Source organism: Salmo salar, chromosome ssa23, assembly GCF_905237065.1.
Source record: "Salmo salar chromosome ssa23, Ssal_v3.1, whole genome shotgun sequence".
NCBI lineage: Eukaryota > Metazoa > Chordata > Actinopteri > Salmoniformes > Salmonidae > Salmo > Salmo salar.
In genome coordinates, this window is record NC_059464.1 from 36,015,182 (window position 1) to 36,043,172 (window position 27,991).

Consider the following 27,991-nt stretch of genomic DNA (forward strand, 5'->3'; position numbering starts at 1 on the left):
TGGTCTGCTTAAAACATGTTGGTATTACAGACTCAGACAGGGAGAGGTTGAAAATGTCAGTGAAGACACTTGCCAGTTGGTCAGCGTATGCTCGCAGAACACGTCCTGGTAATCCGTCTGGCCCTGTGGCTTTGTGAATGTTGACCTGTCTAAAGGTCTTACTCACATTGGCTGCAGAGAGTGTGATCACACAGTCTTCTGGGACAGCTGGTGCTCTCATGCATGTTTCAGTGTTATTTGCCTCGTAGCGAGCATAGAAGTAGTTTAGCTCGTCTGGTAGGCTCGTGTCACTGGGCAGCTCTTGGCTATGCTTCCCTTTGTAGTCTGTAAATGGTTTGCAGGCCCTGCCACATCCGACGAGCATCAGAGCCGATGTAGTACGACTCGATCGAAGTCTTGTATTGATGCTTTGCCTGTTTGATGGTTCGTCGGAGGGCATAGCAGGATTTCCAGGTTAGTGTCCCACTCCTTGAAAGCGGAAGCTCTAGCCTTTAGCTCAGTGCGAATGCTGCCTGTAATCCATGATTTCTGGTTGGGGTATGTACATACGGTCATTGTGGGGACGACATCATCGATGCACTTATTGATGAAGCCAATGACAGATGTGGTGTACTCAATTCCATTGGAGGAATCCCGGAACATATTCCAGTCTGTGCTAGAAAAACAGTCCTGTAGCTTAGCATCTGCTTCTTCTGACCACTTTTTAAAAATCGATCTAGTCACTGGTGCTTCCTGCTATAATTTTTGCGTGTAAGCAGGAATCAAAGGATAGAATTATGGTCAGATTTGCCAAATGGAGGGCAAGGGAGAGCTTTGTATGCATGTCTGTGTGTGGAGTATAGGTGGTCCAGAGTTCTTTTCCCTCTGGTTGCACATTTAACATGTTGATAGAAATTAGGTAAAACTGATTTAAGTTTCCCTGCATTAAAGTCCCCGGCTACTAGGAGCACCGCCTCTGGGTGAGCGTTTTCTGGTTTGCTTATGGCGGGATAGAGCTCATTCATTCTCATTCTTACCAGACGCCGCTGTTCTATCCTGCCGGTACATCGTATAACCAGCCAGCTGTATGTTGATATTGTTGTCGTTCAGCCACGACTCCATGAAGCATACATTTTTAAATGTCCCGTTGGTAGTTTAATCTTCCCAATAACTTGTCCATTTCATTGTCCAAAGATTGCATGTTTGTGAGCAGAATTGAGGGGAGTGGGGGTTTATTAGATCGCATCCTACTCCTCAGAAGGCAGCCCGCCCTCCGGCCTCTATTTCTCCGCCTCCTCTTCGACAAGATCACTGGGGTCTGGGCCTGTTCCCGAGGGAGCCGTATATCCTCCGCCTCGGGCTCGTCAGAGTCGTGAAAGAAAAAAGATTCTGCTTGTCCGTGGTGAGTAATCGCAGTCCTGATGACTAGTGTAGTGTTAGCTAGCTACATAGTTGTCTTTGTCATAGTTTGATAATTGTGTAGTTTAGAGTAATTATCGAGGTTAGCTAGCCAGCTATTTTCGTCCCCCGCAACGCCATCTTCCAAACCCAGCCAACTATTATCGACGAGCAGCATTGTAGAAACTAAATACATTACAAAGGAACGTCTTGATTAGTGTTATGTTAGCTAGCTACATAGTTGCCTTTGTATCATGATAATGGTGTAGTACTGAAACTATCGAGGTTACCTAGCCAGCTACACTTTCAAACAAAGTCAACAACGCAGCCACTGCTAGCTAGCCTACTTCACCAGCCAGCAGCACTGTATCATTTGTCTTTTTAGTCAATAAGATTTTTGCAGCGTAAGCTTAACTTTCTGAACATTCGAGACGTGTAGTCCACTTGTCATTCCAATCTCCTTTGCATTAGCGTAGCCTCTTCTGTAGCTTGTCAACTATGTGTCTGTCTATCCCTGTTCTCTCCCCTCTGCACAGGCCATACAAACGCTTCACACCGCGTGGCTGCTGCCACTCTAACCTGGTGGTCCCAGCGCGCACAACCCACGTGGAGTTCCAGGTCTCCGGCAGCCTCTGGAACTGCCGATCTGCGCCCTACAATGCTACCCTCCAGTCCCTCGACTTCTTGGCGCTGACGGAAACATGGATTACCACAGAAAACACTGCTACTCCTACTGCTCTCTCATCTGCCCACGTGTTCTCGCACACCCCGAGAGCATCTGGCCAGTGGGGTGGTGGCACTGGAATCCTCATCTCTCCCAAGTGGACATTCTCTCTTTCTCCCCTGACCCATCTGTCTATCGCATCCTTTGAATTCCATGCTGTCACAGTTACCAGCCCTTTCAAGCTTAACATCCTTATCATTTATCGCCCTCCAGGTTCCCTTGGAGAGTTCATCAATGAGCTTGACGCCTTGATAAGTTCCTTTCCTGAGGGCGGCTCACCTCTCACAGTTCTGGGTGACTTTAACCTCCCCACATCTACCTTTGACTCATTCCTCTCTGCCTCCTCCTTTCCACTCCTCTCCTCTTTTGACCTCACCCTCTCACCTTCCCCCCCTACTCACAAGGCAGGCAATACGCTTGACCTCATCTTTACTAGATGCTGTTCTTCCACTAATCTCATTGCAACTCCCCTCCAAGTCTCCGACCACTACCTTGTATCCTTTTCCCTCTCGCTCTCCTCCAACACTTCTCACTCTGCCCCTACTCGGATGGTATTGCGCCGTCGCAACCGTCGCTCTCTCTCTCCCCCTACTCTCTCCTCTTCCATCCTATCATCTCTTCCCTCTGCTCAAACCTATCTCCTGATTCTGCCACCTCAACCCTCCTCTCCTCCCTTTCTGCATCCTTTGACTCTCTATGTCCCCTATCCTCCAGGCCGGCTCGGTCCTCCCCTCCTGCTCCGTGGCTCGACGACTCATTGCGAGCCCACAGAACAGGGCTCCGGGCAGCCGAGCGGAAATGGAGGAAAACTCGCCTCCCTGCGGATCTGGCATCCTTTCACTCCCTCCTCTCTACATTTTCCTCTTCTGTTTCTGCTGCTAAAGCCACTTTCTACCACTCTAAATTCCAAGCATCTGCCTCTAACCCTAGGAAGCTCTTTGCCACCTTCTCCTCCCTCCTGAATCCTCCTCCCCCCCCCCCCCTCTGCTCTCATCCTTCTAGACCTATCTGCTGCCTTTGATACTGTGAACCACCAGATCCTCCTCTCCACCCTCTCCGAGCTGGGCATCTCCGGTGCGGCCCACGCTTGGATTGCGTCCTACCTGACAGGTCGCTCCTACCAGGTGGCGTGGCGAGAATCTGTCTCCGCACCACGTGCTCTCACCACTGGTGTCCCCCAGGGCTCAGTTCTAGGCCCTCTCCTATTCTCGCTATACACCAAGTCACTTGGCTCTGTCATATCCTCACATGGTCTCTCCTATCATTGCTACGCAGACGACACACAATTATTCTTCTCCTTTCCCCCTTCTGATAACCAGGCAGCGAATCGCATCTCTGCATGTCTGGCAGACATATCAGTGTGGATGACGGATCACCACCTCAAGCTGAACCCCGGCAAGACGGAGCTGCTTTTCCTCCCGGGGAAGGAGTGCCCGTTCCATGATCTCGCCATCACGGTTGACAACTCCATTGTGTCCTCCTCCCAGAGTGCTAAGAACCTTGGCGTGACCCTGAACAACACCCTGTCGTTCTCCACTAACATCAAGGCGGTGACCCGATCCTGTAGGTTCATGCTCTACAACAGTCGCAGAGTACGACCCTGCCTCACACAGGAAGCGGCGCAGGTCCTAATCCAGGCACTTGTCATCTCCCGTCTGGATTACTGCAACTCGCTGTTGGCTGGGCTCCCTGCCTGTGCCATTAAACCCCTACAACTCATCCAGAACGCCGCAGCCCGTCTGGTGTTCAACCTTCCCAAGTTCTCTCACGTCACCCCACTCCTCCGCTCTCTCCACTGGCTTCCAGTTGAAGCTCGCATCCGCTACAAGACCATGGTGCTTGCCTACGGAGCCGTGGGGGGAACGGCACCTCCGTACCTTCAGGCTCTGATCAGTCCCTACACCCAAACGAGGGCACTGCGCTCATCCACCTCTGGCCTGCTGGCCCCCCTACCTCTGCGGAAGCACAGTTCCCGCTCAGCCCAGTCAAAACTGTTCGCTGCTCTGGCACCCCAATGGTGGAACAAGCTCCCTCACGACGCCAGGACAGCGGAGTCAATCACCACCTTCCGGAGACACCTGAAACCCCACCTCTTTAAGGAATACCTAGGATAGGATAAAGTAATCCTTCTAACCCCCCCCTAAAAGATTTAGATGTACTATTGTAAAGTGGTTGTTCCACTGGATATCATAAGGTGAATGCACCAATTTGTAAGTCGCTCTGGATAAGAGCGTCTGCCAAATGACTTAAATGTAAATGTAGAAGTTATTTTCGGTCATAAGAGACGGCAGCGGCAACATTATGTACAAAAATAAGTTAAACGCAGATAAACAAACAAAAGAACAATTGGTTGGGGGCACGTAAAACATCGGCCTTCTGCTCCGGCGCCATTTTAGAGTTTCATGGGGATATTAGGGATGTTAAGGCCCTGGAGGGTCTCTCTTGCTTCTTGTGGCCATGAATTAACTCACTTTGTGCAATACAACCCTAAACAGGCAACTCCTCCACTGCAATCCTGTGCACAACCACGTTGCTGCTGAAACATGGTGATGTCGGCAGATAAATGGCACAACAAATGGGCCTCAGGAACTTGTCACGGTATCTCTGTGCATTCAAATTGCCATCAAGAAAATGCATGCGTGTTCGTTGTCCATAGCTTATGCCTGCCCATACCATAACCCCACCATGGGGCACTGTTCACAATGTTGACATCAGCAAACTGCTCGCCCACGATGCCATATACGTAGTCTGCAGTTGAGGCCAGTTGGACATAGTCAAATTCTCTAAAACGACATTGGACGCGGCTTATGGTAGAGAAATTAACAATGAATTCTCTGGCAATAGCTTTGGTGGACATTCCTTGGCAAAGGAGAAATGCTCGCTAACAGGGATTTTAAACATTTTTTTTTTTACACAAAATTTGAAAAGTAAGCGTTTTGTGCACATGGGACATTACTTCACCTCATGAAACATGGGACCAACACTACACGCTGCGTTTAGATTTTTGTTCAGTGTCGTTATTTATGATGCAAGGTGATTTGTTGATCAGTCAGTCGGCAGTCCCCTGCACTGTCAGCTGCAACGTCAAACAAGCCCAATGTCTGAAGAGGTTAGAACTTACCCAGGTTAGGAGAATCAGGTTAAGGGTTAGCAAAGATTCTCAGGCGAGACTCAAACATGCAATATTTGATGTCACTGACATTTGCTGCATCCCTTCTAGTCATGATCCATCACCCCCAACTGACCCTGTGGTTACTCATAATTCAGTCCCCAAAAAAAGGTCAACAGTCAATGAAGACACCCATGATGGCACTATCAAATTAATAATGAGCTGACAATTAAAGTTGCCCCCAAAAAGTTTAATAACTTGAATACAAAATTGTTGCCAGTGTTTTACTAGGACATAGGCCTATGCAATTCACACAGCTGAAAAACTGCCCCCCCCCCCAAAAAAAAAAACACTCCCCTTGCCACCCAACTAGTCTTGTTGGTTTTTAGCACAAGACCTCTGAATTATAAAATATATTTTTGCAATTAGGATATATAATAAATTGGCACATTTTTGCATTATTGGAGTGTCATCATGAATTTGTTAACTCTGGACAAGGAGAAAAGAGAGTGGGATGGGTACTGGTTGCATACTCATACTCACCTACTGGCTTAAATTGAAAAACTGCAGAGAAGTGTTGCAATTTAGAGGTTCCACTATAGGGCCATGTGATAATTCACTTAAAACTTGATGAAAGTGTATGTTCAGGATATACCATGAATAAACTAAAAGTACTGTCAATTACTATAGTTGAAGCATTAGAAAAGACAGCGCATTGCATTTCCATCCGCCCTCTAATAAAATGGAACAGTGGATTATTCAGAGAAACAGCAGTTATTAGGAAGATATTATTAAATCATAGTTTATTAAAATGGGCAAGAAGAACATGGGGAGGTCAAAACAAAGAGTTGATCTCCATTACAAACAAAGATTTAGAAACTCCAGCATTCTTAGTGCCAAACGTTTCACAGAAAACGGCATTTATGCTTTAAACAGGTAGAGGGGGAAGTTTGGTAGGAGAGTCCAGGTTACCATATAAAAACACTAGTGGGTTTTACAGCCAAGAAAAAAACAAAAAAAAAAAAACATTCAAGCCCATCCAATGTATTCACAGACGAAGATATGAGGGCCTTTTTAAAATCTTTTCAAAATGACAGTGAAAGAGTCAAGTGCTCAGTCAGTCCTCTCATTCTTATCTAACGTTTGGAGTCAGGTTTAGGAGGAGTGTGTGTGTAGGCAGGGAGGGGAGTGTGTGTTACGTGCTCTTCATCATCTTCCTCTTCTTCAACATCCTCTCTCGCCAGTCATCAGGTAAAGCCTCAAAGTTGGCATTCTTTCCAGCTTTGCCCCTGCAATCCAACAGAAATCTATTTCTTACTGCCTTTCACCAAAAACATGTGCATTACAAGTTAAATATAACAACCTAATGCATGTCTCCCAACACAAAAATAGTGTGCAATCACAGTAATTCAGCTCAGGTTTGTGAACGTCCTCATCATTGAGAGGCATGTCAACATAAAAACAGCAGGTACACTAAGGAACAGTAACCACTGCTGGACTAGATCAAACAGACTTCTACATTTTTTTAAATCAGAGGCTGTATGCAAGTGTCTCAGAGTAGGAGTGCTGATGTAGGATCAGTCTTTTAGATCATTATGAATAAGATACATGGACAGTGACCTGATCCCAGATCAGCACGCCTACTGTGCGATTCTTAATAAGGCCCAAGAAATATACAACTTATTTAAAAAATGGGAGGGGGGGGGAGGGGCCTCGTACGTGAGTAACTGCTGCTGTTTCCACTCCTCAATGCTCCTCTTGTTGAGCTGGTCCCTGTCCTCGTCGCTAGAACTAGCCTGCTCCTCCTCGTCCAGCTCTTTCTGGATGCTCTGCCACTTCTTCACCAGGGACGGCATCTTCGTCTTGCTCTTCTTCGACTGGACACAGCAACCAGGGGAATAACAGAGAGAATGGGGGATTGTCATTTAATGCCAAGTGATTTGATTCTATTAGGAGACGCTTTATATACACTGCTCCAAAAAATAAAGGGAACACTTAAACAACACATCCTAGATCTGAATGAAAGAAATAATCTTATTAAATACTTTTTTCTTTACATAGTTGAATGTGCTGACAAAATCACACACAAATAATCAATGGAAATCCAATTTATCAACCCATGGAGGTCTGGATTTGGAGTCACACTCAAAATTAAAGTGGAAAACCACACTACAGGCTGATCCAACTTTGATGTAATGTCCTTAAAACACGTCAAAATGAGGCTCAGTAGTGTGTGTGGCCTCCCACGTGCCTGTATGACCTCCCTACAACGCCTGGGCATGCTCCTGATGAGGTGGCGGATGGTTTCCTGAGGGATCTCCTCCCAGACCTGGACTAAAGCATCCGCCAACTCCTGGACAGTCTGTGGTGCAACGTGGCGTTGGTGGATGGAGCGAGACATGATGTCCCAGATGTGCTTTTAGTTTTTACTTAAGAAAATATTTACTGAATTGCGTATATATATATATATATATTTTTTTTTACATCAAATTAGACTGCTGATCTTTTACAATCCTTTCTCCTCAATGCATAGAACAGATCAAATGTTATTAGTCACATGCGTCAAATACATCAGGTGTAGACCTTAGTGAAATTCTTACAAGCCCTTAACCAACAACGCAATTCAGTAAATATTTTCTTAAGTAAAAACTAAAATGAGACAGGGGGTACCGGTACTAAGTCAATGTGTGGGGTACATGTTAGTCGAGGTAATTTGTACATGTAGGTAGGGGTAAAGTGACTATGCATAGATAATAAACAGCAAGTAGCAGCAGAGTAAAAACAAGGGGGGGGGTTAAGAAGCTGTTAAGGAGCCTTTTGGACCTAGACTTGGCGCTCCGGTAACGCTTGCCGTGCAATCGCAGAGAGAACAGTCTGACTTGGGTGACTGGAGTTTGACAATTTTTTGGGCCTTCGTCTGACCGCCTAGTATATAGGTCCTGGATGGCAAGAAGCTTGGCCCCAGTAATGTACTGGGCCGTACGCACTACCCTCTGTAGCGCCCTACGGTCAGATGCTGAGCAGTTGCCAAACCAAGCGGTGATGTAACCGTTCAGGATGCTCTCGATGGTGCAGCTGTAGAACTTTGAGGATCTGGGGACCCATGCCAAATCTTTTCAGTCTCCTGAGGGGGAAAAGGCATTGTTGTGCCCTCATAACTTTCTTGGTGTGTTTGGACCATGATAGTTCGTTGGTGGACACCAGGGAACTTGAAGCTCTCAACCTGCGCCACTACAGCCCCATCGATGGGAATGGGGGTGTGTTCGGCCCTCCTTTTCCTGTAGTCCACGATCATCTCCTTTGTCTTGCTCAAGTTGAAGGAGAGGTTGTGGTCCTGGCACCACACTGCCAGGTCTCTGACGATCAGGCCTAGCACTGTTGTCGTCAGCAAACGTAATGATGGTGTTGGAGTCCTGCTTGGCCACGCAAGTGGGTGGACAGGGAGTATAGGAGGGGACTGTACACGCACCACTGAGGGGCCCCTGTGTTGAGGATCAGCGTGGCAGATGTGTTATTGCCTACCCTAACCACCTGGGGGTAGCCCAGGATCCAGTTGCAGAGGGAGGTGTATTGTCCTTTGCTTAGTGATGAGCTTTGTGGGCACTATGGTGTTGAATGCTGAGCTGTAGTCAATGAGTAGCATTCTCACATAGGTGTTCCTTTTGTCCAAGTGGGAAATGGCAGTGTGGAGTGCGATTGAGATTGCATCATCTGTGGATCTGTTGGGGCGGTGTGCGAATTGGGGTGAGTCTAGGGTTTCCGGGATGATGGTGTTGATGTGAACCATGACCAGCCTTTCTAAGCACACCGACATGAGTGCTACGGGGCAGTAGTCATTTAGGCAGGTTACTGTCGCTTTCTTTGGCACAGGGACTATGGTGGTCTGCTTGAAACATGTAGGTATTACAGACTCAGACAGGGAGAGATTGAAAATGTCAGTGAAGACACTTGCCATTTGGTCCGCGCCTGCTCCGAGAACACGTCATGGTAATCCATCTGGCCCCGCGGCCTTGTGAATGTCGACCTGCTTAAAAAGGTCTTGCTCACATCGGCTACGAATAGCGTGATCACAGTCATCTGAAACAGCTGGTGCTCTCATGCATGCTTCAGTGTTGTGTGCCTCGAAACGAGCATAAAAAGGCATTTAGCTCGTCTGGTAAGCTCACGTTACTGGGCAGCTGGGCTTTATTGTATATAGGGGTGTGACGTTCAGACTAATTTGGGATCAATAACGTCTAAAATAAAAATCCTAACTGAAACCACCCCATTTTTGTACAACGTCGCAGTGAAGTTATCACAACTACAATTAATAGGTCCTGAGCATCATAAAAATACAAATTAACAGATTGAGAGCTTGCAGAGAACAGTCAAGCTCTCAAAGACCATACGTGGCGTTGACAGATTGTTGGCCATCCATTAACATGATGTCATGTTATTGAAATGAGCCATCACATTGATGAGAAGTGGGACATGAAGTACGTACAAAAAAAAAAAATGGAGGAGAGGCACACCGAGAATCTAAAATGGCATTAATACCATCGTTGCTGAGTGGGTGGAGGACAGCAGTAAGGTGACCGCCATAAGGTAGGGTTTCCACAAGTTACCACAGCCATAAAGTCAAACTTTCCTAGATTGTAAAAATGTATGAAAACAGGAAATTGTAGAAGTAGGTGGGCTTTATGACTTTGTGGCTGTGGTTACTCGTGACAACCGGTAGGTAGGTAGCCAGGACTGCGGTAGATTGAACTGCATTGTCCCCTAGCGGTTAGACGCAGAACCATATCTGGATTGTGAATTCGCATCATGACGATTCTTTTTAAAAACATCAAGCATTTTTTGTCACATCCCTAATTGCATATGAAAATCAAAGACACTCACCTTATCCTTCTTCAGTTTCTTAGTCTTATCCATTAGCAGTGTTTTAAACCCTGTGGGGTCCAGGGCAGATGGGGCCTGAGTGGGGGGTAGCGGGGGGCGGGTAGGGGGAGGTGGGAGAGGTGGGGCCACGGTTTCAGAAGGCAGTGGAGGTGTAGCTACCGCAGACACACCCCAGTAGGCAGCTCCTGACATCACAGGACAACACAAAAGTTAACTATTTGATACAAGCGCTACACAGTTTAATTGCAAACCATATGATCTCTAAACACCAAACACCTATACTGTGAGACACTAGTGTCTTACATCTCCCATCAGAAAAATACTTCAATCACAGTAATTCAGTACAGGTCTGTGAAAGTTCTCATCATTGAGAGTCCTGCTACTTCAAGAGTAATGTTAACATGAAAACCAGCAGGCTGGCGACATTATTGCCCTTTACCTGCTGTGGCGATGGTCTGTGTGTAGAGGATGGCGCTGCTGCCAATGGTTACAGCCTTGGTCAGCTGACCTGATCCTGAAGCCTTGCGTTTCTGACTCTTACCCAGCGAGGCTGTAGGCTCCACAACCTGAGGAGAGAAAACACTGAAAAAGGTAAGTTTACAGTAAAACCCCATCTTATGCTAATGCAAAACTAAATGCTTGTTATGCACATCTCTGATCAGATTTTTTGGGGGTTGCAATCACATTCATTCAGTACCGGTCTGTGAAAGTTATCATTAAAAGTTATGTTAACAAAAACCAGCAGGCCCACTGACTGGCACTTGGCAACTGCTGGACTAGGCTGTCATCTAAAAAGTGTTCTTAGTCTATTCACAAGACCACTAGATGACATTTGAGGTCTGGATTAGTAGAATGGTCACATACCTTCATGCCAACAACACCCGGGGGAAGTGGAGGCTCTGTTCCAGGTGCTGGAGGCTCACTGTCATCATCCTCCATCTCTACCTCCTCTATCTCTCCATCATCCTCCAGGGGAGGAGGGGGGAGAGGGGGGAGGTGACTCTGGGGGTGGAGGGGGAGGCGGGGGGGAGTCGGCAGGGGGAGGGGGCTGGTCAGGGGGAAGTGGGGGCTGAGGCACAGACCAATAGGAGGGAAGGCCAGGCTGAGGAGGGACGATGGGTGTGAAGACTGAAGCTCCTGCAATATGATAGAAAATGTATAAAAGCTGGAGTTTGTTGTGTACCCTTTCTTTGTCAGAGGGGAGGAATAAGGTTAACCAAATATTGACTAGTTAGTAACATATGACCGTGGCAGGTTCCATAGCTCAAAACTTGCTAGTTAGCTGCTGAAAGCCAAATGTGCTAAGCTGTCCATCTCCCTTCAGATTTTTTTTTTTGCAATCAGTCATTCAGTACAGGTCTGTGAAAGTTCATTGAGAGTCATGCAACTAGCCAACTAGTGTGGTTCAAGGCCAAGAGATTCATCTGGACCTGTAGATACGGTGGCTGTTATGGGGGTATAAGAGGACAGTGAAGGGTCTTGGGGTCTGACCTGCGACTGCGAGCCCATCAGTGGGTATGGGCGGGGGTTTGGGGTCCCCATGTATGGATGGCTTGATATTTTCTACTTCTTCCACGTCTTCCTCTGCTGGAAAGTCCCACTGGGAGGCACTGGTGCGGTCATTAGTATAGAAATACCTCCTCTGCTCTCTAGAAGGAGGGAGAACAGAGATACAAGACAGTCTCAACAGCTGGCATCATAACTGGCTGAGTCGTTGTATTCTTTGGGCGGGGGGGTGTAGGTAGATGGGACTGCCACAGAGGGAGAATGTTGGGCTGGACAGCCAGGTTAGCCATCCAGGAGAAGGGCCAGATTGGATTGATGGGGAACCCACCTTAACGCTCTCAAAACCAAATTAACAAACCAAAACAAACAGCTTGGGTCCTGTAAAGTCGATCAAAGCAGGGTTCAGATGTTCACATAATGTTTGTCAAGACAACATACACAAACAACCTTTTGCCCCCCCAAACATATATGCCAGAGATATAGGCATCTTCATCGTCAACAACCAACAACCAAAAGCAAAGAAACTAAACACTTCATACATTTTTTTATATTTTTTTTATACCAGAAATATCTATCAATTTTCAGTCAATCAAGGAATAAAAACAGGAAACATATGAAATAGAGTTGGTCTGACCTGCTGGGTCCTCGTCAACGCTCCGTCTTCGCTTTAACTGAAACGGTTTGTGACACTCCTCATTTCCAGGGGGGGGTCACTGTCGCCCAGCAATGCATTCTGGGGCTGTAGTCCTGTAAAGTGCAAAGCTCTCGCGCACAACCACCTTCCTAGCTACTGTACCCCTGTTCCACTAAGTGGACCCCCAAAGCAGTCTACAAAGCTCCCCCCCAAAATACAAGAGCCAGAGTCTGGGCTATGGTTGGACAGGACAGGTTGTCCTGTCTCTGGTGGTAGTGTTGGGGGATCAGGCTGCCAGCATTGCATCACAGAAACCTTGAGTGTCTCCATTTCATGTAATCCACAGATTGGTAAGGATCTCCCCCATAGTAGGTTAAAAAGGTAGCGACCCCAGCTCTGAGGGGGTCGTTGTCACAGGGGTTGGGGGGGTGATTAAAGATGTTAAAAGGTAAGGAGCGCGTACCTGTCCCAGTGGCACGACCAGCCTTTAGGGGCGGCGTTAAGTTCGTAATGTTTTATGTGCTCGGCGGCTTCCTGCAGCCTGCGGCGGAGATAGATCCCGTTCAGAGCCCCCTCCCGCCAGTCAGCGATCCGCGTCTGACAGAAAGAAAGGGAAAAGGGGGGGGGGACAATGACTTAGGCATGCACCTTGTTTTCTAAAATGAGGATGGTGATCAAATTAATAAAAATAAAAAACATTTCCCATCAGAACAATAACTTGCAATCAGTCATTCAGTACAGGTCTGTGAAAGTTCCCATCATTGAGTCATGCAGCAAGCCAACTAATGCGGTTTAAAGGCCAAGATAATATAATCTGGACATAAAGATATAGGCTGTCATTGTAGGTAAACTATGACAGACTATGGTCCTCCTACCTCAGTCTGTAACAGAAGAAGCTGGAAGTTGGAGATAGTTTTCTTGTTGATCCCCAAAAACTCCATCTTGCTGGTTAAGGTGTTGGCAAGTTCCCCGATCTGAAACTGAACATTCAAAACATTTTATTAATTAGTTAGCCACTAGTTATTTTAAAATCACTCATGAGTAGGCACACGGTTCTCATGCCGAGGCCCTACTACGAAGAGTTAAATTGGTGCGAGAGTTGATAAAGTCTCAGTACCTTCAGCTCTGGAGTTTCGACTTCCTCCTTTGGTGGCACATTAGTAACCGTTTTGTCCCCAGTTTCCTTGTCCTCCTCTTCCCCGGCCTTCTCTGGGACTTTGGAATGTGCTGCAAAACATGCATAAGAGGACTAGTATTAAGGCTAACCCTATATGTGTGTGACAGAGTTGGTCTGGGCAGCATATCAGATCTTAAGTCCTCAGGGCTCAACATTAACGCTGTCCGCTTGCAAGGGGCAAGTAAAAAAATATATCTTTAACACCCATTTTTTTATTTTATTTTTTTACGAACAAGCAGATTACAGATCCGTTGTCTGAATGGACAAGTAAAAAAGAGCATACAAAAATCATAATATAAAAAACAATTAGGCTACTCCAATCAACATTGGATCAGATTTAGATCAAAATGCCCTCCGGATATGTCTTGCTCACTGCCCTACCAATCTCTGCAGAGCGTGTTGGACTATAATAATTGTAGGCCTGCATTGACAGGCATGAGCAGTCTTTCTTTTGAGATCAAAGCGAGCCGCGTTTGCACATTTGTTGATAATTGCTAGTGAGTTATTTGCCCAGTTTTAGCCAATTTTGGTTCAGCAATAAAACCAATGCTGTATACTCCAGTTGTAAAACTGTCTCAATATTGGCCATGTAATTCTGAGAAAGCAACTCCTATGCTGTCTAGAACTCCTCTGAACACAATTACTGAGTTAGCTACCTCACCCATCTTAGCTATTTTATTCCCGGTTCATTGAATGAGGGAATTATTTTATGAAGACATACTGTAAGTAGTTGGCTGTAATTGTAATGTGTCAGGCTTTTGAGCCAGTCTTGTTTGAACATACCACATTGTAAAAAGAGTAAAAATAAATCAGCTGCTCAACAGGACCTAGATAAGCTGCCGCTGGTGTTTGAGCAGGGTTGGATGAAAGGAGGGTTGACAGACCACATGTGTTTTATATAGTAGCCCATTAGTGCAGTATTTTACGTTGTCGGGGGGGGGTTAAGTGCCTTGCTCAAGGCCACAAAGGCAGGAGATGTAATACATGAGATCAGACCAGCAGCCTTCCATTGTCAATACCAGTAATAATGTTATTTTGTGAAGTGGTTCCTTGCAACATACAACAATTTTCAGTTACCTTTTTAGACCATGGTGTTACAGACCCAAGTGACTTGAGCTTAAGTCCTACTTGTTCAAAAGACTAGTGGGTAAAAAAGTGAATGTCCAGCCCTGGTCCTAGAGAAGAGTTTACATCCCAGGATGAACCACATCAGAACAATATAATAACGTAATCTGCCCAGAGTTTGTGTATGTGGACTGGATCGCATCCTAACGGTCCTCCAGACACTCACCTGTGTCTGGGTCTTCCCGTGTATCTGAGTCCCTGCTGTTTGAGTCAGGGCTGGCTGCTCTGAGGAAGGCTGTCTTCCACATGGTCTTTTTCGGAAGCAGGCTACGAGGCCCCGCGGCAGCCTCCTGACTGGCCTCAGAACAGGGGCTGGAGCCCCCCACACTGCAATCGCCCTCTTCCAACGCCCGCAGCTCAGCCTAGGGGGCAGAGGGACAAAAAGAGGACAGATACTCATGTTGGATTCGTTGTAAAGGATAACTCCCAACACTAGTTCCGCATGTGTTGAATTGTCAACATTTGTGACCTTTTCAAAAGAGTTACAACATATAAACTCCCTTGACAGAGATGTACATGCAACATCCCTGGTTAAATAAAGGATGAATAAAACATAAGCTGACCTTTTTCCTGTCCAGAGCCAGCTCCAGCTCCATGGTGTCCTCTTCTGTCTCCTCTGCATCAGAGTCCTCCTCAGACTGGTTCCTGCTGCGTTGGTCCCTCAGGGGGTGTGTGGGGGTGTCTGGCTCATTCATTGGAGGAGCGGGGGACCCTGGGAGGCTATCCTCCAAGCTGTTCTCCCTCTCCTCCAGCCCTCCCACCAGCCTTTTCCTCCACTTCTCCTCTGCTTCTTTCACCTCTGCAGGGATGAGGGGACCGAGGAGGGAGGCAGCCACACCATGACGCTCCTCTTCCTCACTAGCAAGGGCCACCACACTCTCCATCACCTCCTGTCAAAGAGACACTCAAAGTTAGACATACACGGACACACTTTTGCCAACAAATGGGCAGTGAAGTACTTTTTGGGGATTCACACTGAATCACTGAGCACAAAAGTAGTCAAATAACTCACCTTTTTTGTCTTGGATGTTAGGGCACTAACAGCAGTGGAGTGTTGTTCAGCATAGCAACCTGCACTCTGTGTAGCTCCATTTCCATTGACTGTTGGGCTACAGGGGATGAAACAGAAAACAGGTCAAATCTAAAACTAAGAACAAAATACATTTCAGAGTCATGCTGTAGCATTCAAATCCACTTGTATGACTAACATTTCTATATTATTTTGTACCATCCACTAACACCTCACCTGTCTGTGTACTGCTACAGGCCCTGCATCTGGTGGGCTAGGTAGTAGAGGTCTACCAATTAAAATCGGCATGGTCGATTAATTAGGGCCGATTTCAAGTTTCATAACAATCGGTAAATCTGCCTTTTTGGACAACGATTATGGCCGATTACATTGCAATCCACGAGGAGACTGCGTCGCAGGCTGACCACCTGTTACGCGAGTACAACATCAAAAAGGACCTTGTGGCTGCAAGGAGCCAAGCTAGGTTTAATGCTAGCTAGCAACTTGTCTTATAAAAATAAAAATAAATCTAAACCTAATCACAAGTCAACTACACATGGTTGATGATATTACTAGGTTAATAGCTTGCATGTAATCAATGCGGTGCCTGTTAATTTATCAACGAATCACAGCCTACTTCAACTTCATGATTTAACGAAAGCACATTTGCGGGGGAAAAAAGCACAATAGTTGCAATAATGTACCTAACCATAAACATCAATGCCTTTCTTAAAATCAACACACAAGTATATTTTTTTAAACCTACAGTGAGGGAAAAAAGTATTTGATCCCCTGCTGATTTTGTACGTTTGCCCACTGACAAAGAAATGATCAGTCTATAATTTTAATAGTAGGTTTATTTGAACAGTGAGAGACAGAATAACAACAACAAAAAATCCAGAAAAACATATGTCAAAAATGTTATAAATTGATTTGCATTTTAATGGAGGGAAATAAGTATTTGACCCCTCTCAATCAGATAGATTTCTCACTCCCAGGTGTCTTTTATACAGGTAACGAGCTGAGATTAGGAGCACTCCCTTTAAGAGTGTGCTCCTAATCTCAGCTCGTTACCTGTATAAAAGACACCTGTCCACAGAAGCAATCAATCAGATTCCAAACTCTCCACCATGGCCAAGACCAAAGAGCTCTCCAAGGATATCAGGGACAAGATTGTAGACCTACACAAGGCTGGAATGGGCTACAAGACCATCGCCAAGCAGCTTGATGAGAAGGTGACAACAGCTGGTGTGATTATTCGCAAATGGAAGAAACAAAAGAACTGTCAATCTCCCTCGGCCTGGGGCTCCGTGCAAGATCTCACCTCGTGGAGTTGCAATGATCATGAGAACGGTGAGGAATCAGCCCAGAACTACACGGGAGGATCTTGTCAATGATCTCAAGGCAGCTGGGACCATAGTCACCAAGAAAACAATTGGTAACACACTACGCCGTGAAGGACTGAAATCCTGCAGCGCCCGCAAGGTCCCGCTGCTCAAGAAAGCACATATACATGCCCGTCTGAAGTTTGCCAATGAACATCTGAATGACTCAGAGGATAACTGGGTGAAAGTGTTGTGGTCAGATGAGACCAAAATGGAGCTCTTTGGCATCAACTCAACTCACCGTGTTTGGAGGAGGAGGAGGAGGAATGCTGCCTATGACCCCAAGAACACCATCCCCACCGTCAAACATGGAGGTGGAAACATTATGCTTTGGGGGTGTTTTTCTGCTAAGGGGAGAGGACAACTTCGCCGCATCAAAGGGACGATGAACCATGTACCGTCAAATCTTGGGTGAGAACCTCCTTCCCTCAGCCAGGGCATTGAAAATGGGTCGTGGATGGGTATTCCAGCATGACAATGACCCAAAACACACGGCCAAGGCAACAAAGGAGTGGCTCAAGAAGAAGCACATTAAGGTCCTGGAGTGGCCTAGCCAGTCTCCAGACCTTAATCCCATAGAAAATCTGTGGAGGGAGCTGAAGGTTCGAGTTGCCAAACATCAGCCTCGAAACCTTAATGACTTGGAGAAGATCTGCAAAGAGGAGTGGGACAAAATCCCTCCTGAGATGTGTGCAAACCTGGTGGCCAACTACAAGAAACATCTGTCCTCTGTGATTGCCAACAAGGGTTTTGCCACCAAGTACTAAGTCATGTTTTGCAGAGGGGTCAAATACTCATTAAAATGCAAATCAATTCATAACATTTTTTACATGCGTTTTTCTGGATTTTTTTGTTGTTATTCTGTCTCTCACTGTTCAAATAAACCTACCATTAAAATGATAGACTGATCATTTCTTTGTCAGTGGGCAAATGTACAAAAACAGCAGGGGATCAAATACTTTTTTCCCTCACTGTACATATGTAGTTAAGAAATTCATGTTAGCAGTCAATATTAACTCGGAAAATTGTGTCACTTCTCTTGCGTTCAGTGCAAGCAGAGTCAGGGTATATGCAGCAGTCTGGGCCGCCTGGATCGTTGCGAACTGTTGAAAGGACATTTATTCCTAACAAAAGACCGTAATTAATTTGCCTGAATTTTACATAATTATGACATAACATTGAAGGTTGTGCAATGTAACAGTAATATTTAGACTTAGGGTTGCCACCCGTTCGATAAAATACGGAAGGGTTCCGTATTTCACTTAAAGAATAAACATTTTGTTTTCGAAATTACATTTTCCGTATTTTACCATATTAATGACCAAAGGCTCATATTTCTGTGTGTTAATTATATTATAATTAAAAGTATATGATTTGATAGGGCAGTCTGACTGAGCTGTGGTAGGCAGCAGCAGGCTCGTAAGCATTCATTCAAACAGCAGCTCTTAGCAATGCTGGGATGCACAGCGCTGTTAATGACTTCAAGCCTATCAACTCCCGAGATTTGGCTGGCAATAGTAAAGTGCCTATAAGAACATCCAATAGTCAAAGGTATATGAAATACAAATGGTAGAGAGAGAAATAGTCCTATAATAACTACAACCTAAAACTTCTTACCTGGGAATATTGAAGACTCATGTTAAAAGGAACCACCAGCTTTCATATGTTCTCATTCTGAGCAAGGAACTTAAACTTTAGCTTTTTTTTACATGGCACATATTGCACTTTTACTTTCTCACCCAACACTGTTTTTGCATGATTTAAACCAAATTGAACACGTTTCATTATTTATTTGAGACTAGATTTGATGTATTATATTAAGTGTTCCTTGTTCATTCAGTATTGTTGTAAATGTAATTTATTACAAAAATATATTTTATTTTAATTATAATAATAAATAGGCCAATTAATTGGTATCGGCTTTTTTGGTCCTCAAATAAATCGGTATCGGCGTTAACTCATAAATCGGTCGACCTCTACCAGGTAGAGGTCTCACCTGTCTGTCTACTAACATCTCACCTGTCTGTGTACTGCTGCAGGCCCTGCACCTGGTGGGCCAGGTAATAAGGCAGCTGCCAGGCCACTTCGTTGGTCTGAGTGTTCCAGTAGTAGTAACAACCTGTGTTGTCATCCCACACCTCCTGCCAGTCCCCCATCTCCAATCCTCCCACTGGTGGACAGGAAACAAATAAGGAACTCTAGATCAGCAGAACCGCACACTTGACATGTCATAAACAATGGCCAACTGAACTTCTCAGGTAAGTTCTGCACAAATGTATGAAATACAATTAAACCGGTCACCTCCAGCGAGTGAAGTATGGGTATCATACTGGAAGTCTGCCCCAGTACTCTCCGGCTCTGTCCCCACCTCAGAGGCATGTTGCTGGGCTTTGGGTTCTGGACGTGGTGGGGTGGGGGCTGGGGCCGACTGATCCCCTGTGGGCTCCTCTGAGCCCGGCTGTGTAGTGATTGCGTCAATTTCCTATTGGGGGGGGGGGGGGGGAACAGTTAAATTTGTTTGTTTAAAAAGGATAACACTTGCCTAATGACATTAACAAATCAGGGAAATAAAGGCCAACACGTGGCAATCACTTGTATAGCGTCTGATTCGCACCTGAATCAGTAGACTAATCCATTGCGGAGGCTGCGGGGATGGCACAGTCCATCACTCTAGACAGGCATCAGCAACGTAAGGCACGCTTGCCGCGAGGGAATTTGCCTTGGCATGCCAAGCAAGTTGATAAAAAAGGACAAAAAGTGAAATTGCATTGTTTTCCATAAATGGCTACTGCCTTGGACCAGACACCGTTTGAGAGAATATTCCTTAGGCCTACAGTATGTGTGAAGATAACGTGTCTTAGATATAATTTTAAAATGTTGAGTCAAGAAGGGAAGCGTGGCTTGCACAAGGCGCGTCTCTCTCCAGAATGCACTCTCGCCAACTCATGCGCATTAAATTGTTTCATAACTTCATTGTGTGAATTGTATCATTCACTGTTACCCATATCACCAGTAGTACATTTACAGTTAATTCCCATAATTTCTAATCTGTTTACACTAATTTATGTTAATGCATTTAATACATTATCGTCCTTTACCATTCTCATTGTCGGAGTGGACAAGTTGTTTGCAGAGCTCACAACCTACACTACACTTGTGAGAAACAAGTTTCAGTGTAATTTAAGTGGTCAATGTAGTTATTGTATTGTTTGGAGCACTCCTGTCCATGTTGAGTAAGGAACAGTAGGCCTAGGCTACACGGCCTGCGCACAAATGTATAAATGTGCCCATTTGGGGATGTCTGATAGCCTTAACTCACAACCACTAATGACCCGTGGAGCTTCTCAAAGTAATCTCTTCACCTCAAAACAGCAAGTAAACTAAGTGTTTTTACATCCATTGAGAACAATAGTCTTTCCAGCGCTCTCCCTTTCGATTGCCACAGAGCCTTGGTGTGAAATGGGAAAATGTCATGCTCTGATCCAGTGGAAACGTAATTATTACTGAACAAGAATATAAAATGCAACAATTTCACTGAGTTGCAGTTCATAAGGAAATCAATCAATTTAAATAAATTCATTAGGCCCCGATTGATGGATTTCACATCACTGGGCATGGGCGGACATGGGCCCACCCACTTGGGAGCCAGGTCCACCCACTGGGGAGCTAGGCACAGTCAATTAATTAGGTTTTCCCTGACAAAAGGGCTTTATTACAGACAGAAATACTCAGTTTCATCAGCTGTCCGGGTCATTGGTCTCAGACAATCCCGCAGGTGAAGAAGCGAGATGCAGATGCCCTGGGCTGGCGTGGTTATTGTATTTTTTTTATTCATTTCATATTTTACCAGGTAAGTTGGGGGGGGTCTGGGGAATAGTTACAGGGATGAATGAGCCAATTGTAATGGTATGAGGGCCAGATTGGGAATTTAGCCAGGACACCGGGGTTAACACCCCTACTCTTACGATAAGTACCATGGGATCTTCAATGACCACAGAGAGTCAGGACACCCATTTAACGTCCCATCCGAAAGACGGCACCCTACACAGGGCAATGTCCCCAATCACTGCCGTGGGGCATTGGGATATTATTTTAGACCAGATGAAAGAGCACCTCCTACTGGCCCTCCAACATCATTTCCAGCAGCATCTGGTCTCCCATCTACAGACAGACCAGGACCAACCCTGCTTAGCTTCAGAAGCAAGCCAGCAGTGGGATGCAGGGTGGTATACTGCTGGCTAAGAGAAATTAACATAAGATTTGCCAACAGCTGTAGTAGACATTCCTGCAGTCAGCATGCCAATTGTACACTCCGTCAAAACATCTGTGGCATTGCGTTGAGAGGTAAAACTTCACATTTTAGAGTTGCCTTATTGTCCCCCAGTACAAGGTGCAACTGTGTAATGATCATGCTGTTTAATCAACTTCTTGATATGCCAGACATGTCAGGTGGATTAATTATCTTGGCAAAGGAGATATGCTCATTAACAGAGATGTAAAAAAATGTGCGCACAATTTGAGAGAAATAAGCTTTGTGCGTATGGAACATTTCATTTCAGCTCATGAAACCAATACATAACATGTTGCGTTTAGATTTTTTGATATACAGTACCAGTCCAAAGTTTGAACACACCTACTCATTTCCAGGGTTTTTCTTTACTTTTACTACGTTGTAGAATAACAGTGCAGACATCAAAACTATGAAATAACACATATGGAATTATGTAGAAACCAAGTGTTAAATCAAAATATATTTTATGAGATTCTTCAAAGTAGCCACCCTTTGCCTTGATGACAGCTTTGCATACTCTTGGCATTCTCTCAACCAGCTTCACGAGGTAGTCACCTGGAATGCATTTCAATTAACAGGTGTGCCTTGTTAAAAGCTAATTTATGAAATTTCTTTCCTTCTTAATGCATTTCAGCCAATCAGTTGTGTTGTGACAAGGTAGCCCCCCTACCTCCCTATATAGATGATCACCCTATTTGGTAAAAGACCAAGTCCATATTATGGCAAAAACAGCTCAAATAAGCAAAGAGAAACAACAGTCCATCATTACTTTAAGACATGGTCAGTCAATACGGAAAAAGTCAAGAACTTGAACGTTTCTTCAAGTGCAGTCGCAAAACCCATTAAGCACTACGATGAAACTGGCTCTCATGAGGACCGCAACAGGAAAGTAAGACCCAGAGTTACCTCTGCTGCAGAGGTTAAGTTCATTGGAGTTACCAGCCCCCAAATAAATGCTTCAGAGTTTCTAATAACAGAAACTGCATGAAATCAGGTCTTTGTGGTAAAATTGCTGCAAAGAAACCACTACTAAAAGGACACCAATAAGAAGAGACTTGCTTGGGCCAAGAAACACAAGCAATGGACATTAGAACAATGGAAATGTGTCCTTTGGTCTGATGAGTCCAAATTAGATTTTAGGTTCCAAATGCCATGTCCTTGTGAGACGCAGAGTAGCCGCATGTGTGGTTCCCACCGTGAAGCATGGAGGTGGTGGTGTGATGGTGCTTTGCTGGTGGCACTGTCAGTGATTTATTTAGAACTCAAGGCACACTTAACCAGCATGGCTAACACAGAATTCTGCAGTGATACGCCATCCATCTGGGTTGCACTTAGTGGGACTATCATTTGTTTTTCCAACAGGACAATGGCTATTTGACCAAGGAGAGTGACGAGTGCTGTATCAGATGACCTGGCCTCCACAATCACCCGACCTCAACCCAATTGAGATGGTGTGGGATGAGTTGGACTGCAGAGTGAAGGAAAAGCAGCCAACAAGTGCTCAGCACATGTGGGAACTACTTCAAGACTGTTGGAAATAGCATTCCCCGTGAAGCTGGTTGAGAGAATACCATGCGCAAAGCTGTCATCAAGGCAAAGGGTGGCTACTTCCTAGAATCTCAATCTATTTTGATTTGTTTAACACTTTTTTGGTTACTACATGATTCCATGTGTTACTTCATAGTTGATGTCTTCAGTATTATTCTACAATGTAGAAAACTGTAAAAAAAAAAAAAAAAAAACCTTGAATGAGTAGGTGTGTCTAAACTTGACTGGTACTGTATCTGATCATTTTTTATCCCTTGCGCAAATACAGCAGTGTCTGGAGCTCACTGACAAAGGAAACTGAGGTCCCAGAATAGTTGATACAATGTTTAAGCATGAGCTGTGGGTCAGCCCCAGTTGATACAATGTTTCAAGTTTGTTGCAGACAGGCTGAGTAGAGGGAGGAATGTGATTATTTTTAGTTCAAACAACCCTCCAATATGATTCATAGGAATTAGCCGCATGACAGGAATGAACAAGTATATATATATTCATATTCTACCTGCAATGTTTGTGTTGGCTTTATGTAAGCCATTTTTACCTAGGCAATACAAAACAAAAAAAACAATTGAAATAAAAACACGTTAACAAAAATGTGCATATGAAAAAAATCAGAAGTGGCAGCCAGATTGGTAGAAACTGTAAATTTGCACTCTACATGAGAAAGGTTGCCAACCCCTGGTGTAGCATATTACAGGCAACTTTAGGAGCGTAATGGCAGAATCAGCAAAGGCCAGCAGGAGGAGGGTAAGGAACAGGTTCTGGTCATCTTTATCTGTCTCCCTCGAGTCATGTGTGTATTCATTATTTCAAACAGTGCCCATAAAACAGACAAGCTTGGTGCATATAAACTCAGCAAAAAAATAAACGTCCTCTCACTGTCAACTGTATTTATTTTCAGCAAACTTAACTGAGAGTGAGTATGTGTAAATTTGTATGAACATAAGATTGTCTGTTGTTCAAACTGAACAAGTTCCACAGACATATGATTAACAGAAATTGAATAATGCATCCCTGAACAAAGGGGGGGGGGAGTCAAAATGAAAAGTAACAGTCAGTATCTGGTGTGGCCACCAGCTTAAGTACTGCAGTGCATCTCCTCCTCATGGAGTGCACCGGATTTGTCAGTTCTTGCTGTGAGATGTTACCCCACTCTTCCACCAAGGCACCTGCCAGTTCCCGGACATTTCTGGGGGGGAAATGCCCCAAGCCCTCCGACACAACAGGTCCCAGACGTGCTCAAAGGGTTTGAGATCCGGGCTCGTCGCTGGCCATGGCCGAACACTGACATTCCTGTCTTGCAGGAAATCTAGCACAGAACGAGCTGTATGGCTAGTGGAATTGTCATGCTGGAGGGTCATGTCAGGATGAGCCTGCATGAAGGGTACCACATGAGGATGTCTTCCCTGTAACGCAGAGCATTGAGATAGCTTGTTGTCATTGCAGGCACAGTCCGATGATGCTGTGACACACTGCCCCTGACCATGACGGACCCTCCACCTCCAAATTGATCCCGCTCCAGAGTACAGGCCTCGGTGTAACGCTTATTCCGTCGACGATAAATGCGAATCCGACCATCACCCCTGGTGTGACAAAACCACAACTCGTCAGTGAAGAGCACTTTTTGCCAGTCCTGTCTGGTCCAGCGACGGTGGGTTTGTGCCCATAGGCGACATTGTTGCCGGTGATGTAAGGCAGGTCCTCACCAGACAACAGGCCTACAAGCCCTCAGTCCAACCACTCTCAGCCTATTGCGGACAGTCTGATCACTGATGGAGGGATTGTGCATTCCTGGTGTAAGTAGGGCAGTTGTTGCCATCCTGTACCTGTCCCGCAGGTGTGATGTTAGGATGTACCGATCCTGTGCAGGTGTTACACGTGGTCTGCCACTGCGAGGACAATCAGCTGTCCGTCCTGTCTTAAGCGTCTCACAGTACAGACATTGCAATTTATTGCCCTGGCCACATCTGCAGTCCGCATGCCTCCTTGCAGCATGCCTAAGGCACATTCACGCAGATAAGCAGGGACCCTGGGCATCTTTTCTTTTGTGTTTTTCAGAGTCAGTAGAAAGGCCTCTTTAGTGTCCTAAGTTCTCATAACTGTGGCATTAATTGCCTACCGTCTGTAAGCTGTTAGTGTCTTAACGACCGTTCCACAGGTGCATGTTCATTAATTGTTTATGGTTCATTGAACAAGCATGGGAAACAGTGTTTAAACCCTTTACAATGAAGATCTGTGAAGTTATTTGGATTTTTACAAATGATCCTTGAAAGACAGGTTCCTGAAAAAGGGACGTTTATTTTTTTGATGAGTTTAGTTGATTTATTAAAACATAGGCTGTGTCTCTATATGGAGAAAATAAATGTTTTTAAACAATTGCGATTGGTTGAAAGAACAGACCACTGTCGACCCAAAACAAATGTGGGGTCGGGGACAGCCCTAACAGTAATAGAGTATTGATATACTCACAGCCATGAAGTTGGCGAGTATATCTGCAGACTGGTGTTGGGTCCTGACAGTGGGAGGCTGTGGGTCCGCATCCTCTTCCTCATCACTGTCCTCATAGGCCCCCAAGAGGGACAAACCCTCTGAAGAGAAACAGAGTCACTGGTCAGGTAGTGTACATAGGCAACTATGCTTGTGCGCGCGATTAGTAAACAGCCCTGAAGATGTCTTGTGTTACCTCCCCCAGCTAATGCATAGGCTTGAGCTCAGCAGGACGACAGCTGTCTGGCAGGAGATCTGGGTTTGAACCAAATTCACACAAGCAGATAGATGTGCCAGGACACACCCACCAATATGGCATAGAGTGCCTTCAGAAAGTATTCATACCCCTTGACTTATTCTATATTGTGTTACAGCCCGAATTCAAAAATCGATTAAATACACCCCCCCCCCCCCACGACAGTGAAAATGTAATCATTTTGGCAAATTTGGGGAAAATGAAATACATAAATCTATGTAAGCATTCACATCCCTGAGTCAATACCTTGTAGAATCACCTTTGGCAGAAATTATAGTTGTGAGTCTTTTGGGAGTAAGTCTAAGAGCTTTGCACGCCTGGATTGTATAAAAGTTCACCCATTTTTCTTTATAAAATTCTTCAAGCTCTGTCAAGTTGATTGTTGATCTTTGTCAGACAGCCATTCTCAAGTCTTGACAGATTTTCAAGCAGACTTAAGTCAAAACTGTAATTAGGCAAAGCAGGAACATTAAATGTCATCTTGGTGAGGAACTGCTGTGTAGATTTCTTGTGTTTCAGGTTATTGTCCTGCTGAAAGGTGAATTGGAAAGCAGACAACCAGGTTCTCTATGATTTTTTCCTGTGCTTAGCTCTATTCCGTTTTTTCTATCCTAAAAACTCTTGCCAATGACAAGCATACCCATAACATGACGTTGACACCATGCTTGAAAATATGAAGAGTGGTAATCCATGATGTGTTGGATTTGACCCAAACATTGTAATCAGGATATAAAGGTAATTTCTTTGCAACATTTTTTTGCAGTTTAACTTTAGTGCCTTATTGCAAACAGGATGCATGTTTTGAAATATTTGTATTCTGTACATGCTTCCTTTTCACTCTCATTTAGATTAGTATTGTGGATTAACTACAATGTTGACCCATCCTCAGTTCTATCACATCCATTAAACTAAATATTTATAGTCAGTCACCATTTGCTTCATAGTGAAATCCATGAGCTGTTTCCTTCCTCTCTGGTAAACTGAGTTAGGAAGGACGCCTGTATCTTTGTAGTGACTGGGTATATAGATACACCAACCAAAGTGTAATTAATAAATGTCACCATGCTCAAAAGGATATTCAATGTCTGCTTTTTTTTTTATTTTAACCCATTTACCAATAGTTGATCTTCACGAGGCATTGGAAAACCTCCATGGTCTTTGTGGTTGAATCTGTTTGAAATTCATTGCTCGACTGAGGGAACTTACAGATAATTGTATGTGTGGGGTACAGAGATGAGGTAGTCATTCAAAAATCATGATAAACACTTATTGCACACAGTGATTCCATGCAACTTGTGCTGTTACTCCTTAACTTATTTAACCTTGCCATAACAAAGGGGTTGAATACTTGACTCAAAATGTAAGCGACTCATTTTTAATTAATTTGTTAATTTCGTAAAACATAATTCCCCTTTGACATTATGGGGTATTGTGTGTAGGCCACTGACAAAATCTATAATCTATCCATTTAATATTCCGGCTGCAACAAAACGTGGAACAGGTCAAGGGATGGGAATACTTTCTTTAGGCACTGTATCTTACCTGTGGCCTTAACGGGCATCCTCATTTCTGTGGTTACTTCTCTTGGAAAACTGTATTCATCACCGTTACCGTCCTGCTCGTCTGCAAAACACGCATATTTACAATTGTTAAAATGGCTGAATAATGGAATATTTAGCTAACTAGATATGTGGTCTGGATTGAGCAGAGGTCTAGCTACCATTGATAGGCATAGATAATTGTATAAATTGTCATCGTGCTAGTTTGTGTAACGTGTTTGGTCACCAAATCAGACAACAGGCCGCACGCGACAACAAATCGCTATTTGCGCAATATGTTAGCCTAGCATATTCACGTTAGCTGTCTAGGCTACCTAGTTAGTTAACACTTTAGAAACCGCGAAACACCCCAAAATATATAGTGTTGCCTATATTGCTTCTGAACTAGTTATTTAAACAAGTAAAACAATGCATTCATTTCCGGAACATAGCGTTACATTTTGAACGACTGACTAGCCAACCTAGCTAGGCTACGTCACCGGCTAGGCCAGTTAGCTAGCTTCTACAATGTGTGATAAGCAAAAAATGGGCCCGATTTTGAACGAATCATCCACCGACCGAAAACCAAAACATAAAATATGATATTGTCGTCGTATTTTTACCTTCGGATGCTGAACCTAAAGAGTCTTCTCTTCCACATACGGCCCCGCTTCGAGGTGGGAAAAGCTGCAGTATTGTTCTGCGTCCTCCTGTTCCTGTGCGAGTTTTCTTTCCCATCGCTGGTCTCTGGTCCCACTGAGGTATATGGTTGCAGCGTCTATGCACTAGCCCACCGAGGCAAAGGCGTTGCTGTTTGTACCGTTGAAGAAAAATTAAAACTATCCACAACACATCTGGTGTCAAAGGGAGGGTATTTGTACAAAAGTTCTAATGCTGTTTTATAAGACCTGTTTGTGTGTATTTGTTTATATTTATATTACATGTGTATA

The 27,991-nt window shown here is 44.7% G+C and overlaps 1 protein-coding gene across 1 annotated transcript; it reads right to left on the reverse strand.

Moving 5' to 3' along the window:
- Window positions 1–5,996: 5,996 nt before the first annotated feature.
- fnbp4 (formin binding protein 4) lies at window positions 5,997–27,991 on the reverse strand. Its single transcript, XM_045706188.1, has 18 exons — window positions 27,665–27,991; window positions 27,046–27,126; window positions 25,230–25,348; window positions 19,226–19,406; window positions 18,944–19,094; window positions 15,543–15,639; window positions 15,094–15,420; window positions 14,697–14,892; window positions 13,346–13,455; window positions 13,104–13,208; window positions 12,692–12,825; window positions 11,580–11,737; window positions 11,529–11,533; window positions 10,953–11,225; window positions 10,528–10,654; window positions 10,089–10,273; window positions 6,930–7,087; window positions 5,997–6,499 (listed from the first exon to the last, which is right to left on the reverse strand). Exons 1-18 carry the CDS (start codon window positions 27,777–27,779, stop codon window positions 6,406–6,408), a joined length of 2,616 nt encoding a protein of 871 aa, XP_045562144.1. The 5' UTR covers window positions 27,780–27,991; the 3' UTR covers window positions 5,997–6,405.